This window comes from Procambarus clarkii, chromosome 55 (assembly GCF_040958095.1).
Source record: "Procambarus clarkii isolate CNS0578487 chromosome 55, FALCON_Pclarkii_2.0, whole genome shotgun sequence".
NCBI lineage: Eukaryota > Metazoa > Arthropoda > Malacostraca > Decapoda > Cambaridae > Procambarus > Procambarus clarkii.
In genome coordinates this window covers 33,430,194-33,445,771 of record NC_091204.1, presented here as the reverse complement: position 1 = coordinate 33,445,771, position 15,578 = coordinate 33,430,194, and the positions used below count along the sequence as shown (strand labels likewise).

Below are 15,578 nucleotides of genomic sequence, written 5' to 3'. Positions count from 1 at the left end.
AAAGTAATTTGACAACATAAGTAATTTTGTTTCTCTACACTGACCACAGTGTAGAGAAACACCAAGATGACAGTTGACTTTATTAATAAAAATGTTTCAGGTGTTAGAGCATAAAGTTTCCTATATATAAAGTCAACTCTCATCTTGATGTGTCTCCATGTCAAAAGTGTTTATATAGAGGCCATACTACACTCAGTTGGGTGAGAACAATGTGACCTTCAGCAGCGTACCTTCACTGAGGTGTGGACAGTCTTGACATCTGGGAAGAGTTCCTGGCACTTCTGGAGCCAATCTTCTATCTTCATGCTGCACTCATCAGCTGTGTCTATGGTTGTGTCAACCTCCTGTGGGGTGTTGACTGTGTCGAGGCTCCCCAACATGGCCTGCAGCTGAGTCTTCCCTTCCTCTCCTTGTGTTGTCATATCCACCACACTGGTATCCTCCAGTTCCAAGAGCTTCATTGCTGACTTGTTCTGCTCTACCAGAGCATAGAGTCTGTCCTGGAGCTGGAGGTGATGAGTCTTCCAGTCCCCCAGCTGGGACAGTACCTCTTCACAGCTAGTAATGAGGCTGCTGATGCTGCTCTTCTGCTTCTGCACCAGGGAATGTAACTTCTTTTTTACTGGTACAGTTTTCTTTTGTGTTAGCTGGATATCTTTCAGTTTCCTAACTAATGCCTCCACAGCATAGCTAATTGGGAACCGAGTAGCAGCTGTGGCAGCGTGCTGGGCACGGCAGTTGGGGCAGGTCAGTTGACCATTCTCGATAGCATTGTCAATACACTGGGAGCAGAATGTGTGGCCGCACGGCAGTGTGCGAGGCCGTAGCCGACTGTCATCATAATTGTTATAACACACTGAACATTCCTCTGGCTTGTTATCCTGTGGAAGGAATATTTGGTTAAGCTATACGTATTATTACAGTAGTGTCGCCTCGAAAAAAAGTAATATTACAGTACAGGTACTTTATTTACTAATAGTAATTATATAATATTTACATACATTTATTGTATTAGCTATTCTAGAGTATAGTTAATATTACTGACAGATTAACATATCCACAGAAGGGCCAATATTTTTTATAAATATATCCCGGAGTATAGGATAATATTTTTAGGTAACATATGGCAGCAGTAGGGCTCCTTGTAAGCCGTACCCGAGAGTACAGACTAACAAAACCCGTCCTTACTTTCTTACGAATAATGGAAGGAAATGTATGTATTGTATGTGATAATGGAGGAAAGATCAAGTATTCTTAGTTTAAGTTGGTCTTAATCCCTCGAAAGGGAAGAAAACGAAGGGAGCGCAAGTCCCTCAAGATGCTCACAAAGTAATGAGAGTACTTAAGCGAATTTTCGTTGTGGGAGATTCCCAGGTGAGGTATTTGGCTAAAATGTTTTGTCCCAGGGATAGGGGGAACAAGTTAAGGGTTTGCTATTCGGGAGCAGGAATTGGTGATATTGTTAACAACATGAATGATGTTATAACTGGAAATGGGAACAAACCCATTACAATGGGGCCTTGACTTACGATGCTAATCCGTTCCCAGAGACGGATCGTAACTCAAAATATCGTAAGTCGAAGCGATTTTTCCCATAAGAAATAAAGGGATTTGAATTAATCCGTTTCCCACTCTCCAAAATATTAACATACAAATACATTTTATACTGAATACAATGTTTTTTTCTAACTACAATACAGTACCTTAGTTGATCTTACCTTTATGGAGGGCTCTTGATGGCGTATGGACGATGGTGATGAGTTGGGAGGAGAGGTGTTACTGTTTGGAAGGGGAGTTCCCTTCCATTATTACATCAGGCAATGATGTTTTCTATGGGGTACTCTCTCTCCTACGTTTTCCCTGAATACCACTAGGACCTGGTTGTGGTTCAGTGCTTGTTTGTCTCGCTACAAATTTGTCAAGAGACATTTTTTTCCCTTCATTTTAACATTTGTCTGTAATGATGCATCACAGTGTCATTGAATAGGTTAAGGCAACGGCCTACAGCAGCTTGATTTGGGCGAGTCGTTTCAGCAAAGGTTTGCAATTCTTCCCATGCTGCACACATTTTCTTAATTGTTGAGGAAGACACATTCTGTACTCTTGTTTCTGCTCTATGGCATCTTTACGTGGGTTTTCATATATTGAGCCTTACCACTGACTTTCCTGGGACTCATGGCCTGATATATAATACAGGTATGTGTGAAATGGACTACTTTACTGCATTTTTTGATGAGCCGCTCATGGAGCATATTGTTCAGGAAACGAACAAATATACGACTGATCTCAATAGTGAGGAGTTATCCGATTTTTCACGATTACAGCGATGGAAAGATACGACTTTAGGTGAAATGTATGTGTATGTTGATGAAGCATTGTGTCAAACACGTACTCGACCATTATTGGAGCAAAGACCAAACTATTCCAACACCATTGTTTGGGAAATATATGTCTCGAGACCGATTTGCGATAATCCTCAGGTGTCTTCATTTTGCAAATAATGAAGACCAGACTGAAGATGATAGACTTCGGAAGGAGAGGCACATCCTGAATGAACTTGCTTGAAAGTCAGAGATTTCTACGTACCAGCTCAGAAGCTGGCGACTGATGAATCCCCTGTGCTTTTCAAAGGACGGTCTGCCTTCAAGCAGTATATTCCCTCAAAACGCCTCAGATTTGGATTTAAATTCTATGTACTCTGTGACTGTGAAACAGGAACTGTGTTACACATGATAATGTATACGGGTACAAGTGTAGACATTCCTGCTAATAACAATCATGGCTTCTCGGGTAGTGTGGTGAAGTCACTGCTTGCACCATATCTGAACAAGAGCCACATATTATACACAGATAACTATTATACCAGTCCCTTGCTAACCAGGTTCTTGCTTGATAATAGAACTGGTGTGTGTGGCACAGTGAAGGCAAAACAAAGGAAAATGCCAGTGTTTCACACAGCTATGCAAGTTGGTGATTGCGAGCAAAGAAAAACTGGTGCAATGCTTTCAGTGCAGTGGAAAGACAGGCATGAAGTGAACATGTTGACCACCGTTTACGATGGTACAATGGTGGACAGTGGCAAGGTGAACAGAACAACAAAACAAATAATCTATAAGCCTGATTGTGTTTTGGACTATAACATCAACATGCGTTTGGTGGATAAATGTGATATGATGGTAGTGGCAGTAGAGTGTGTACAGAAAACAGTGAAGTGAACCAAGAAGATGTTTTTCCACCTTGTTGATGTAATAATGCTGAACAGTTACAATACGTATTTTGCCAAAACAGATGGTAAATGAAATTTCTGTGCATTCAGTTTTACTGTAGACACACAATTACTAGAAAAGTTTGTCAAACCAATTCCTGGCATACAAAGGCCCCATTGTGAACCCAACATTGCACCATGCTCCCACACCCAGGCTCGCTTACAAGGACGCCTTTCTGACACACAATGTAAGGTATTTACCACCAACTGGAAAGCGTGCAGTAGCCCAGCGTGAGTGCAATGTATGAAAGACCACAAAAAAGAGGGAACAAAAACGTAAAATTGGTCTTAACTTGGTGCACAGCATGAAAGGTCCCATTGTGCTATGTCAAATGTTTTGACGAGTATCACAGTCTCGAAGACTTCAAAATGTCCAATACTGGTGTAAAAACATCTACATATTGAGTAAGTGTATATAGTGAAAACAATTCATAATAAATTTCATATTTCCTGAAATATAAAACATTTTTGTGCACGTGACAATAATGTGACAATATTAAATTTATACCAGTTGTATTATAATAAAACATCAAGTGACCACACATTGTACCACATCCATGAAAAAATGTTGTAAAATATGCCATAGATACTGCAAATAATGCCGCCGTTATGACCCTGGGTTCCCATTCAGAAACCAGAGGTCAAATTAAGTTCCAAATAGTTGTGTAAGAGGGATATTTAATTAACAATAATGTTTACATTCAAGGCTTCTCATACCTGATGCGTATTTGTCTCAGTCTTCCTTGCCAGACGTAAGATGAACCTTGTTACTCACAGATTATTCAGACTCTGGGCTTGTTGACTATTAAATATAATATTGAACTAGTTCCAAGCTATTCTTAGAACTGTTAAACTAGTAATGAATGTTGGTGAAGGCTTGTTATGTTTATGGCTGTACGATCAGCTAGGCACCCTTTCCAGCAGCATATTTAAGAGCGGAGGAGGCTGCTCTCGCTCTCTCTGGTTCTGGCTGTTGTGGTGTTCACACTCTCCCGCGTGGGCTCTGTTCTCCTTCTCCCTTTCCCTTACCTCATTCTACATTTATTATCTAAGATAAGTATAATACTGTGTTACCGTGTTCTGGCAAATTGTGTAGTTAAGTTCTTGTGTAGCCTAAGCTAGTGTTTATTTCCCTAAGATTACTCTAGGGTGTTTTAGTAAAACCACGTGTGCTCAAGTTTTACCAGGCTATCTAGAGCCTTTACTAGTGTCCTACTCCAAGTAGTCTTTACCCTAGTTGTAATTGTAAACTCTGCATCCTGTCTATGTGGACCAAGGTGTTTAACGTAAGGTAGAGTGGTAAAGAAATTTATTGTATTAATGGATATGGGGTTATTAGAGGGTTTTAATAAACTAGTTAGATTATGAGAAGTATCAATTCATCCTGTTGAAGTGGTGTAGATGATTAGCTACTAGACAGCAGACCTGTAATTTAAAAAACAATCATTACTAGGAACCTTTGTTCCTTGGGGGGCCGGGCCTATCTATCCCACTATTTTAGATACATCATGACTAACTATTGGCCCTTCAGAGTACAACAAAGTACCCCATAACAAGCGGGGGCCTGTTCGGGAGCTGAAATTTTTATATATAAATTGTAAAAAATTAGATTTTTGAGTGCCGAAACTAAATTTCTTGCATTCCGCAGAACGGTTATGTGGTAGCCTAGGGTCCAGCTTAACTAGCAAAGGATACATCTTGCACTGACTGAACATCCAACTGGATCCCTTCACGATTGAGGTAAGTGCGAGGTGTGTGCCTGCCAATGGAATAGTGGACCCAGTCAGCTGACCGTGTTGCTAGAGATGGAGCAAGAGGAGTGTTACTGCCATCGGACAATTCCACCTATATTATTTTCTTATGCAAGTGTATATATTTTCTTCGGTAAACTTTTAATCTTACCAATGTGTTTGAGTGAGCCTCCCTTCTCTAGGGCTATTTTGAGTGAAACCATTTATGTCGCCTTGCACTGCACATGAGATTGCATCCTTGATTTAAGATAACTAATGAGATCACTGAAGTGTTGCCGGGACACGAGTATAAACACCCAGCTGGCGACCTCGAGCAGACCAGATATCTAAGAGAGTGTCCCAGTGTCAAGACGGGCAGGTTCAGGTGTGATACAGGTAGACTGGAACTTCTCTACTCGCTAGGGGTATACATAAGGCCAGCCCTTAGTGGACTGGGGAGCCCCAGGGCGAGCAGTGGCGTCTGGTACGGAGGGGCAAAGACCCATGGGAACAGCCCCAAACCATATAAGGTAGGAATGGGTGAGAACCTTGACACCTTCGCAATCATGTCAAAGACTGTACCTCTCTCAACCAGTTTAAGATAAAAACTAAAAACTACCTAATAAACTCCATGTAACATACCTTACCCCTAAATGTCAATCCATGTCTTATTATTGTAATCAATGTTTTTTGTTGACCAACTTGTATAATTGCTTCTCTGCCTTGTTCTCCCTTCCCCTTTTTTTTATTGTTTTTTTCAATGCAATTTATACTTTAAGCTCAATTACTATTAAGTTTTAGTCTAAGTGTTTTTTCCCCAAATCACCTTCGTCCGCTCGGCCGACCAGGGGAGCTGGTCGGCCGAGCAGACAGCACGCTGAACTTGTGATCCTGTGGTCCCGGGTTCGATCCCGGGTGCCAGCGAGAAACAATGGGGCAGAGTTTCTTTCACCCTATGCCCCTGTTACCTAGCAGTAAATAGGTACCTGGGTGTTAGTCAGCTGTCACGGGCTGCTTCCTGGGGGGGGGGGGGGGGGTGGAGGCCTGGTCAAGGACCGGGCCGCAGGGACACTAAAAACAAAGCCCCGAAATCAACTCAAGATAACCTTGCCCGAAACGCTATGCGTACTAGTGGCTTTAAGTATTGTATGTACTATCTCTATCTTTAAATCCATCATTATGTATGTAACTCAATGGATGTACCTGTACCTGAATAAAGAATCTGAATCTGATGGTGAGTGTATTATTGACATCAACATGATAGCCCACACATACTAATAGTACAACAAGAATAAAATTGTCTTTACCATCATTAATTGGTAGAAGTTGTGTTTGCTATTGTCTCTGCTCGGCTACCAAGGACTGGAAGCAGTATTACCTATTAGGGGAAAAAGAAAACAAATTTAAGGTTTCTATGACTAAATTTTTCCCACCAAAACATAGTATATGTTTAGAAAATTAAATAAAAAAAACCAGCATTGAATGTAACGAAACGCCATTTTCTGGGTGAGTTCTGGAGGCTCCCCAGAGCTTTCCCAGGCTGATATGCTAATGTCAGACTTTGGCATCAGTCATGTGTATGGAGTTCTTAGGCCTACCGGGGACCACGGCCAGAACCGGGCCCCCTCAGAGAGGCAAGGGGGAGCAATGGCCTATAGAAACCCCCGTGTGGTTGGAAGCATTCTATGTCTGCCATCGACCGGAACAGGCACCCAGAAAGGTAAGCGCCTCAAAACAAACCCTTATTCTGATGAAAATTGCTACCAAAAGCCGAACTAGTGGATAGAACCCCCCCAACAGAAAACAAGCAAACTAGTGTGACGTCACATGTCGCCGCACCACTGTCTGCGCAGCTCCCCCCTCCCTGGGAGTGGGAAGGGGGAGCCCCAGACCCTCCACGCCGACTACCCACACCTCAGTTCTTGAGGCTGGATATCAAAAACGCGAAAAAAACGCCGACCGGAGGGAGGGAGGGAGGGATGCCGGGGAGCCTCCGGGACTCACCCAGAAAATGGCGTTTCATTACATTCAACGCTGGTTTTCTGGGGGGGGGGGGGAGCTAACTACCCACAGATGGAAAAAGAGGGACTTACCCGAGAGGCGGTCGTCGCTCACCCCTCAACTCGAAGTCGAGACAACTGGCTGCAACCGCCAACCCAAATCAACACAGGCCCGACGAGGCCCAGGGACATTCACGAGGTAACGAGCAGCCAGGACCCTCTTCGACCACCAAAAACCCCACGCCCAAATATCAGACCAAGACATATTCCCAAAGACGGCAGCAAGAGCCGTGATCTGAAACGGAAAGGGAAAAAAAGTTCGGAAACCTGAACCCGCGAACAAGGAAGAAGGGGAAACCGGATCAACCCAGAGCGTGTCCCCGGACACAGAAGCCATGGCGCGCAAATAACGGCGAAGCGTCGCAACCGGACACAAAACATGATGCCCCCCCCGGCCGGACCAACCAAGCATCAACCACCCACGGACCCCTCCGGAACGCAGCAGTCTCATTCTTCGCCAGAAAAGGAGACGCCTGCAAGCGAACAAAACAATCTCCACGACCAAAAGAGCAGAAACCCCTGCGCCGGAGAAGAGCATGAAGCTTCCCTACCAGACCCCCAGAGGCTAATGCCAACAAGAAAAGAGCCTTGGAGAAACAATCCCGGACCGAAGGGGCCACAACGAAACGAGAAAACGGCGCAGACGTAACATCGATACCGAAGGCAAGCTGAAGCGGCTCTGCCAGCACCGCACGATACGAGGCGACAGTATTAGGCATATGATGACGGTCCTGAAACAACCAAGAGAGAAAGGACAAGACCACCCTAACAGACAACGAACTAACACGACGAAGACGCAAAAAGAAACAGAAGGAGCGCCAGGAAACTTCACACTGCCGCCGAGAAGAAGCCCTCAGGTGGGACACCAACAAAGAGGCCACCTGATCACCATAGAGATGATGATAGACTCGAGTCAAAAAAGCCATACGCGAAGACTCAAGGAGAAGATTGAACCAGCCACGTGACGTACCGGCCCGATCTGCTGAAAGAGGCGGAGTCGCAGAAAAACCTTAGGGTATGGACACCGAGCAAGCAGTGCTTGAAACCAAGGCTGGGCCGGCCACCAAGGGGTCAGAAGGATAACTCTCCCCTGGTAAGTCTCCAAGTGAGTCAGGACCTGGAGTAACAGCTGATACAGGAGAAAGAGGTACAGGAACCCCCACCTCGACCAGTCCAGCCGAAAGGCATCGACCCCGACGGCCTCGTGATCGGGGAAGGGCGCCGCACACACGAAAGACGCCGCGACCACGCCGACGCGAAGAGGTCCACCTTGGGGCTCCCGAACGTCTGGCAAAGCGAACGGAAGGAAACGTCGTCGACCGTCCACTCCGTGGACGAAGCGAGATAGGCCGTCGGCCAAGACATTGGACACGCCCCATATGTGAACCGCCAGGAGAGCCAAACCCCGAGAACTCAGCAGACGAGTCATTCGAAGCGACCAATCCCAAAGAGACAAGGACCGCATCGAACCCCTGCGGTTCAGGCAATGAACCACCGGAGAGCAGTCCGAATGGAGCCGAATCGTCGATCTGCGGGCGACCTGAATCCTCTGAAGAGTAAACCACACTGCCGCGAACTCCCGCACCATGCTGTGCGATGGAAGGACGGATCACAACGCCCCTGGCAAACCTGGTGAGCACTGGTCACAAAGCCCCAGCCGAGAGACGATGCATCCGTGTACACATCGAGCGAGGGCTCGGGCAGGCGCCAAGGCACTGAATTCCGAAAAACCCTTAGTGGAAGTCGGTGACGCAGCAGCCGACGCAAGGCCCCCAGGGGTCAAACCCAGTGATCGTGAGAGGCTGAAGGGGTGACCCTGAAGGAACCAGAACAGCCGACGAAGCCAAACCTGACCCGGCGGGTAGACTACCATCACGAAGTTCAGGCTCCCGCACAGCCCCTCGAGCAACCATCGGGTGACCCGAGGGCCCACCAGAAACAGACGAAGGTGGAACTGCAGCCGCAGGAGAGATTCCGGAGGGAGAGACAAGGAGACGGTCCGAGAGTCCCAAACGAGACCCAGCCAAGTCCGAACCTGAGAGGGGACCAGATGGGACTTCCTCCAGTTCACCAAGAACCCGAACCCGGCGAGCTGGGATAGAACCAAATCCCTGGCTAGCAAGCAAGCTGACCGGCTGGGAGCCCAAACCAGCCAGTCGTCGAGGTAGGCCAACACCCGAACACCTAGGAGACGCAAACAGGCTACCACGACCCGCGTAAAGTACGTGAACATGCAAGGTGCCAGGTTCAACCTGAATGGGAGATAATGAAAGCGGTAACTCAGACGCCCCACAACAAAACTGAGCCAATCCCTGAACCGCGGATGAATCGGGACATGCCAATAAGCATCCCGGAGGTCCAGGGACACAATCCAAGTGCCCGGCTCCAAGAGGAGCCGAACTTAAGACAGCGTAGTCATCCAAAAGGAGGGGCAATGAACCCAAGGGTTCAGACGGGACAAGTTCAGAATGAGCCGCAGGTCCGCGCAGTCCTATTTCGGGACCAGAAACAGACGGGAAACATATCTGAGGGACGACGTCGTTTCGACGACGCCCAAGCGAACCCACTCCAAGATGACCTGACAGAGCGCAGGTGAAGAAACCTGCCCTGCCAGCCCCGACCCCCCCAACGCCACCGCAGGCCGACAGACAACCCGAAACGCCCACGAATCTTGGGACCAGGCGTGGGCAAACAGCACAAGCCACCCCCTTATCGCGCCATCAATGGGGCTAACCACAAAAGGGCCAGCACCCCTTACGAGACCCAGAACCCCACACAGAGCCTACCACCAACCAGACGAGGGCGGGTCCGAAGCAGGAGCCGAACCCGAACCTGACACCAGTGGCCTACCACAACGAGAGGAACCCCAAGCCCTGGCATGACCCTTCCGGGAAGACCTACCCCGGGACTCCCGGAAAACCAACAAGTCCGACATCGGACGACAAGCCGACGACGCAGCCTGAATAAACTGTGCCACGTCCGACTCCTCAAACAGAAGAGGACAAAAAGGTGAAGACCGCCTAAGAGCCAGAGCCCAAGCAGATTCCACGGAGGAACCCAGCACCGCCTGCCGACACGCGAAACGGGAAGCATAAAACAGGGAACCGTATCCCACAAAATCGGCGTGAAAAGCTTCAACAAGGTAGCGGACGAACGAGCTGCTGAGGACAAGGCACCAGACCCCGGGACGGACCCAAGCGTCCTCACATCCTCCACGAGCCAATCCGAGGACAACTCCAGGAGGAAAAAGAACTGCAAGGCCGAAGCCAAAAGGCCCCGGGCGCACAAGTCCTCCGCTATGAGCGCCGCCGAAAGGGCGGCAACCTGCACATGAAGATGAACAACGCCCACATTGCGGGGAAGGGCTGGGGCAAACAAGCACTCATTCAGGTACTCAAGATCGCCCCCCAGGAAAACCTGAAGCACCGTGGAAGCTTCCCGCCACTCCAGCGTGCGGGAATGACAGAAGGAATGCCAGGAATCCAGAACAAACAAGGGGGAAGTCCGCTAGCCAGGAAGACTCCAGAACCTCGTAACGGAGCCAGAAGGGGAACGAAGTCCCAAACCTGAACTCAGATGGATCCATTTCCGAGGCATAATCCGGTTCATGCAGGAGATAAGTTGCAAGGGCCGCTCGCACCACACCAGGTTGGATGCGATAAGCCGAAAACCTCCGGAAGGACGGAACCAACGTACCCGGGGAGGGGCCGACACCAAATCTAACTCGTACGCAGAGGGGGGAAAAGAAAATCCCACACCTTGTAACAAGCCCAGCTCAGAGGGAAGAAAACCCCAGGCGGGGTCCAGCGGGGCCCAAGGCCCCCCCAAGTCAATCCCTCCCCAGCCTCAAGGTCCTTCACCGCAGGATCCGGGGCCGAGTCCTCTCCCCAACCCCGACCCCACAAGACAAGGACGGAGCAGCCGTAGAAGCTGGAAGAAAGGGGGCCCCACTGGTCAGACCCAGAAGCTTCGGCCAGGAGACAAGACTCGACTGCCTCTGCCACCACCCCCCCCCAGAAGGGGCACCCTCCGAAGCTGCCCAAGTCTCAAGATCAAGTAACCCCTCCCCCGACTCCAAAACCTTCAGACGTTTTGGGGCCGGAAGCAGGGGAGGGGGGGGGGACCAGAACGAACAGAAGGGAAAGGACGAGAAGGTGGGCAGGAGTAAGGAGGGTAGGCACGAGTAAGGAGGGTGGGCACGAGTAAGGAGGGTGGGCAGGCGTAAGGAGGGTGGGCAGGCATAAGGAGGGTGGGCAGGTGTAAGGTGGGTCGGCAGGTGTAAGGTGGGTGGGCAGGTGTAAGGTGGGTGGGCAGGTGTAAGGTGGGTGGGCAGGTGTAAGGTGGGTGGGCAGGTGTAAGGTGGGTGGGCAGGTGTAAGGTGGGTGGGCAGGTGTAAGGTGGGTGGGCAGGTGTAAGGTGGGTGGGCAGGTGTAAGGTGGGTGGGCAGGTGTAAGGTGGGTGGGCAGGTGTAAGGTGGGTGGGCAGGTGTAAGGTGGGTGGGCAGGTGTAAGGTGGGTGGGCAGGTGTAAGGTGGGTGGGCAGGTGTAAGGTGGGTGGGCAGGTGTAAGGTGGGTGGGCAGGAGTAAGGAGGGTGGGCAGGAGTAAGGAGGGTGGGCAGGTGTAAGGTGGGTGGGCAGGTGTAAGGTGGGTGGGCAGGTGTAAGGTGGGTGGGCAGGAGTAAGGAGGGTGGGCAGGAATGGGGAAGGGGGTATGGGCGGGTTCTTGGCTGCCTACCCCCTCTCTCTGACAGCCTAGGTAATACAAACCACGTGCATTAACCCTTAAGCTACTATAGCCTGGGCTGTAAAAGCTGGAGCTGAACAAAAAATATTTGAATCATGTGAAAATTAATAATAAATGCTAAACAAATCACCAACTTATTGGTTTAAGCATCATGAAAGTTTCATCCCAATATTTTCAAAAATGTATTTTAGACAATTTTTTTTTAAGAACATTTTATTGATAAGGAGAACAGCTCCTATTAACTGGAACTGAGGAATAATGCAGTAATAAGGTTTTTTGTGAGCACTTGTCCAATGTACAAACAAGAAGAATAGTAGCAAGAAGTGTCCACAAAGTGGATATGCAGCTGGTGCCTTTATATCAGTGATGAGTAATACATAATAATACCAATAATAATGAGTGTTATCATGCCCTATTTTGTTATATATCATAAAAATGCATTGCCTGATGTTAATATCTGTTACTTTCACCAAAGTCTAATAAATATTTTTTGGGGGGGTATATTTGTTCTAATTTGTTTATTATCTGATGTTGTTATAACCTCTACATCCTAGAGAATGCATACCCATCCCTAACTATGTCAAGATAGAATGAAATTGGTTATCAAATAAATCAGTCACAACTGGCAGAACTTGGGACTTTGAATTTTTTCGACTGAGTTTTTCACAGATTTCAAATTCTATTTTCTTTGTCTCTTTAGGCGGTTTTGATGATTAGGGACCAGATTAGGGCTTTATCACTTTTATAAAGTATAAATTTTTATCCCCTAAATCATTACAATTATCCCAATATTTGCTTTTTTTGAGCGTTATTTTTTCTTGACATCATTCCAACACACATTGACCTACAACTTTCACATACTCGAGTACGAATGTCAAACAACGTTTATTAAAACATATAAGTAAATTAATGAATTAGAACTCCCTTATTCATTGTCGATAACTTCAATTATCTCAAAAACTAGAGTTTCAACTTTGAATCAGCTTCAAAAATATCCAGTTTCTGACCAGTTCTCACCAATTTTACAAATAATGTGCACAGCTGTCTGTTCTACGATCCTGTTAGAATGGATTTTTCCTAAACCCTATATGTTTGGAGTTATCAATATTTTTTGTAAGTTTGGCGTATAATTCAAATGCCACATTAAATTTTTTTTTACAGTAAACTAAACTGAAAACATATATCCTAAATCTATGAAAATGAAGATCATATACTATTCTGAGAGCATAATAACACCAAAGGAACAATTGGTGATAGTTTATATTTTTGCAGCGGATTTCAAAATCTGAAGTTTTCAATTTTCACTTTTATAATTATTATTTATTTTCTTATTTTTTTAAGTTACGTTTGTGATCATTTAGACAAAGTTGCAGGATTTTCTAGTATGCACAAAAATTGTTAAGCATTAGAGCAAATTTGAAAAACTAAACTTTGCCATCAGGTCCTGTCATATATGCTCCCGAAATATGATGTATATGGTCCCGAAACACTATGCGTGCTAGTGGCTTTACAAGAATGGTAATTTAACTTAATTTCTATATTCTCTGTTAACCCCCCAATGTAACTTCTTGTAAATAAATAAATAAATAAATAAATATGTATGCCATGCACAGCTTAAGGGTTAATACAGAACTGTACTGTATAAAATGTATAAAATGTCAAACTAACAATAATAAAATTTTAAATAAAACAATTTGTAAGTTGATTCTATTAGAAATGCAGCTGAGAGACTTGCTGTGAAGTTAAACAGACAATTTCAAGGCTAGCACTGAATAGTATGTCGATTTAAAGAGAGGTAATGCATCATTAACATGAAAATTTGTGGCGAGGCATTAAGTGCAGATGTTGGAAGTGCTAATGCATATAACCATAAACTTTCTCAGCACATGATATCTAATAATCAAAGCTGGTTTTCAGTGTACTAAGCAGATAAAAATGGCTTTACCTGAAAGATATGTATATGATAAGATATATGATAAGATATTTAACTGAAACTATATATTATGAAAGATATTATAATGAAGCTCACAACAAAGAAACAAACTAAGATTCAAAAGTTTTGGTACGGTTTCACAGTAGGCCTACAGGACCAGCACCCAGCACTAGCAAGGACTCGCCTTCCAAGGATGCTCAGGCAACAGGACCAGCACTAGCAAGGACTCACCATCCGAGGATGCCCAGGCAACTGGACCAGCACCCAGCACTAGCAAGGACTCACCTTCCGAGGATGCTCAGGCAACAGGACCAGCACCCAGCACTAGCAAGGACTCACCTTCCAAGGATGCCCAGGCAACTGGACCAGCACCCAGCACTAGCAAGGACTCACCTTCCGAGGATGCCCAGGCAACTGGACCAGCACCCAGCACTAGCAAGGACTCACCTTCCAAGGATGCCCAGGCAACTGGACCAGCACCCAGCACTAGCAAGGACTCGCAGGCAACTGGACCAGCACCCAGCACTAGCAAGGACTCACCTTCTGAGGATGCCCAGGCAACTGGACCAGCACCCAGCACTAGCAGGGACTCACCTTCCAAGGATGCCCAGGCAACTGGACCAGCACCCAGCACTAGCAAGGACTCACCTTCCAAGGATGCCCAGGCAACTGGACCAGCACCCAGCACTAGCCATAACTTACCTGGGAGTAACAATTGAGCTGTACAGCACAGTTCTAATGACATTAAATGTACAAAGTGTAGTTTATATGATATAAGTGTACTGCAGTAGTGTGATTCTAGTGGTCTGTACTTTATGTACAGAATGTAGTGTATAATGTACATTTGTTAGAAAAGTTACTGTTCTTTAAACAATTTATATTCATATGTGTGGCACTCTCAGGATATTAAGACTAACAAAGTTTGCACTACACAACTCAACTGGTAGAGTAAGTACAGTACTGTAACGTGCAATATCAATTTATTTCATTGCAATACAAATTCTTTATTATTTAATTTTTTCATAAGGCAAATGTGTACTGGCATATGCATTAATGTGATTGTATTTTTTTTTTTTTTGGGGGGGGGGGGGGGGAGGGAGTTGCTGGGGGGGGGAAGGGAGTTGCTGGGGACGAACGGATGGAATGAATTCCACACTGGAATGAATAGGCTATGCCCCATATAGTTCATTCAAGCGAGTACACACATTTAATTTCTACATTTACTATCTACATTTAATGTCATCTAATTTCATGCATTTCTTTGATAAAGTGTTTACTCGTGTCCTTTATGATCTTGGTTATTTGTAAGTGTTGGCCAAATTAACCTTAAATTATATTATGTTATTCTATGTTCAGATATGTTCAAAGAAAATGTTATGAGGAATAGTTCACTTGCTTTTCTAAATTACACCTTGTATTTCCATTCTATAATTAATGTAAATAAACTACTGTACTGTTGCTAGAACTACTGACTCCATAATGTAATAGTCTATGCTTGTCATCCTTAAGTATCACCTTCTTTGTATTAATTTTTTATTTTCCTCTAACATTCTCATTTTGTTAGCTTACTTCTCTAATAGTATTAAGTGTTTTATCCCATCACAACTTTAATTAAAAAAATTCTATATTATTAATTTTGTCCGAAAGGCTTTGCGTAATAGTGGCTTCATTAGTATGTGTAACTTCTGTCCCTTCAATTGAACAATATTCTTATGTTCTTTGTACACACAATCTTTTGAATAAATATTATTATTATTATTAATATTTACACAGAAAATCACACTAAAGTGATATACATCAATGAGAAAATTCCCTCGGGCTGTGAGATGATGCAAACCTGCAATGTT

At 45.6% G+C, this 15,578-nt stretch overlaps 1 protein-coding gene across 1 annotated transcript in view; it reads right to left on the bottom strand.

Annotated features, from left to right (window-relative positions):
- LOC138352989 (uncharacterized) overlaps window positions 1–8,643 on the bottom strand; it is a 50,682-nt gene extending 42,039 nt beyond the window's left edge. Inside the window, exons 1-2 of the mRNA XM_069305653.1 lie at window positions 8,287–8,643; window positions 231–881 (exon numbers count right to left, since the gene is read on the bottom strand). Coding sequence (XP_069161754.1) covers window positions 231–881; window positions 8,287–8,643 — 1,008 coding nt within the window. The remainder of the gene's footprint in view (window positions 1–230; window positions 882–8,286) is intronic.
- Between the last annotated feature and the right edge of the window lie 6,935 nt (window positions 8,644–15,578).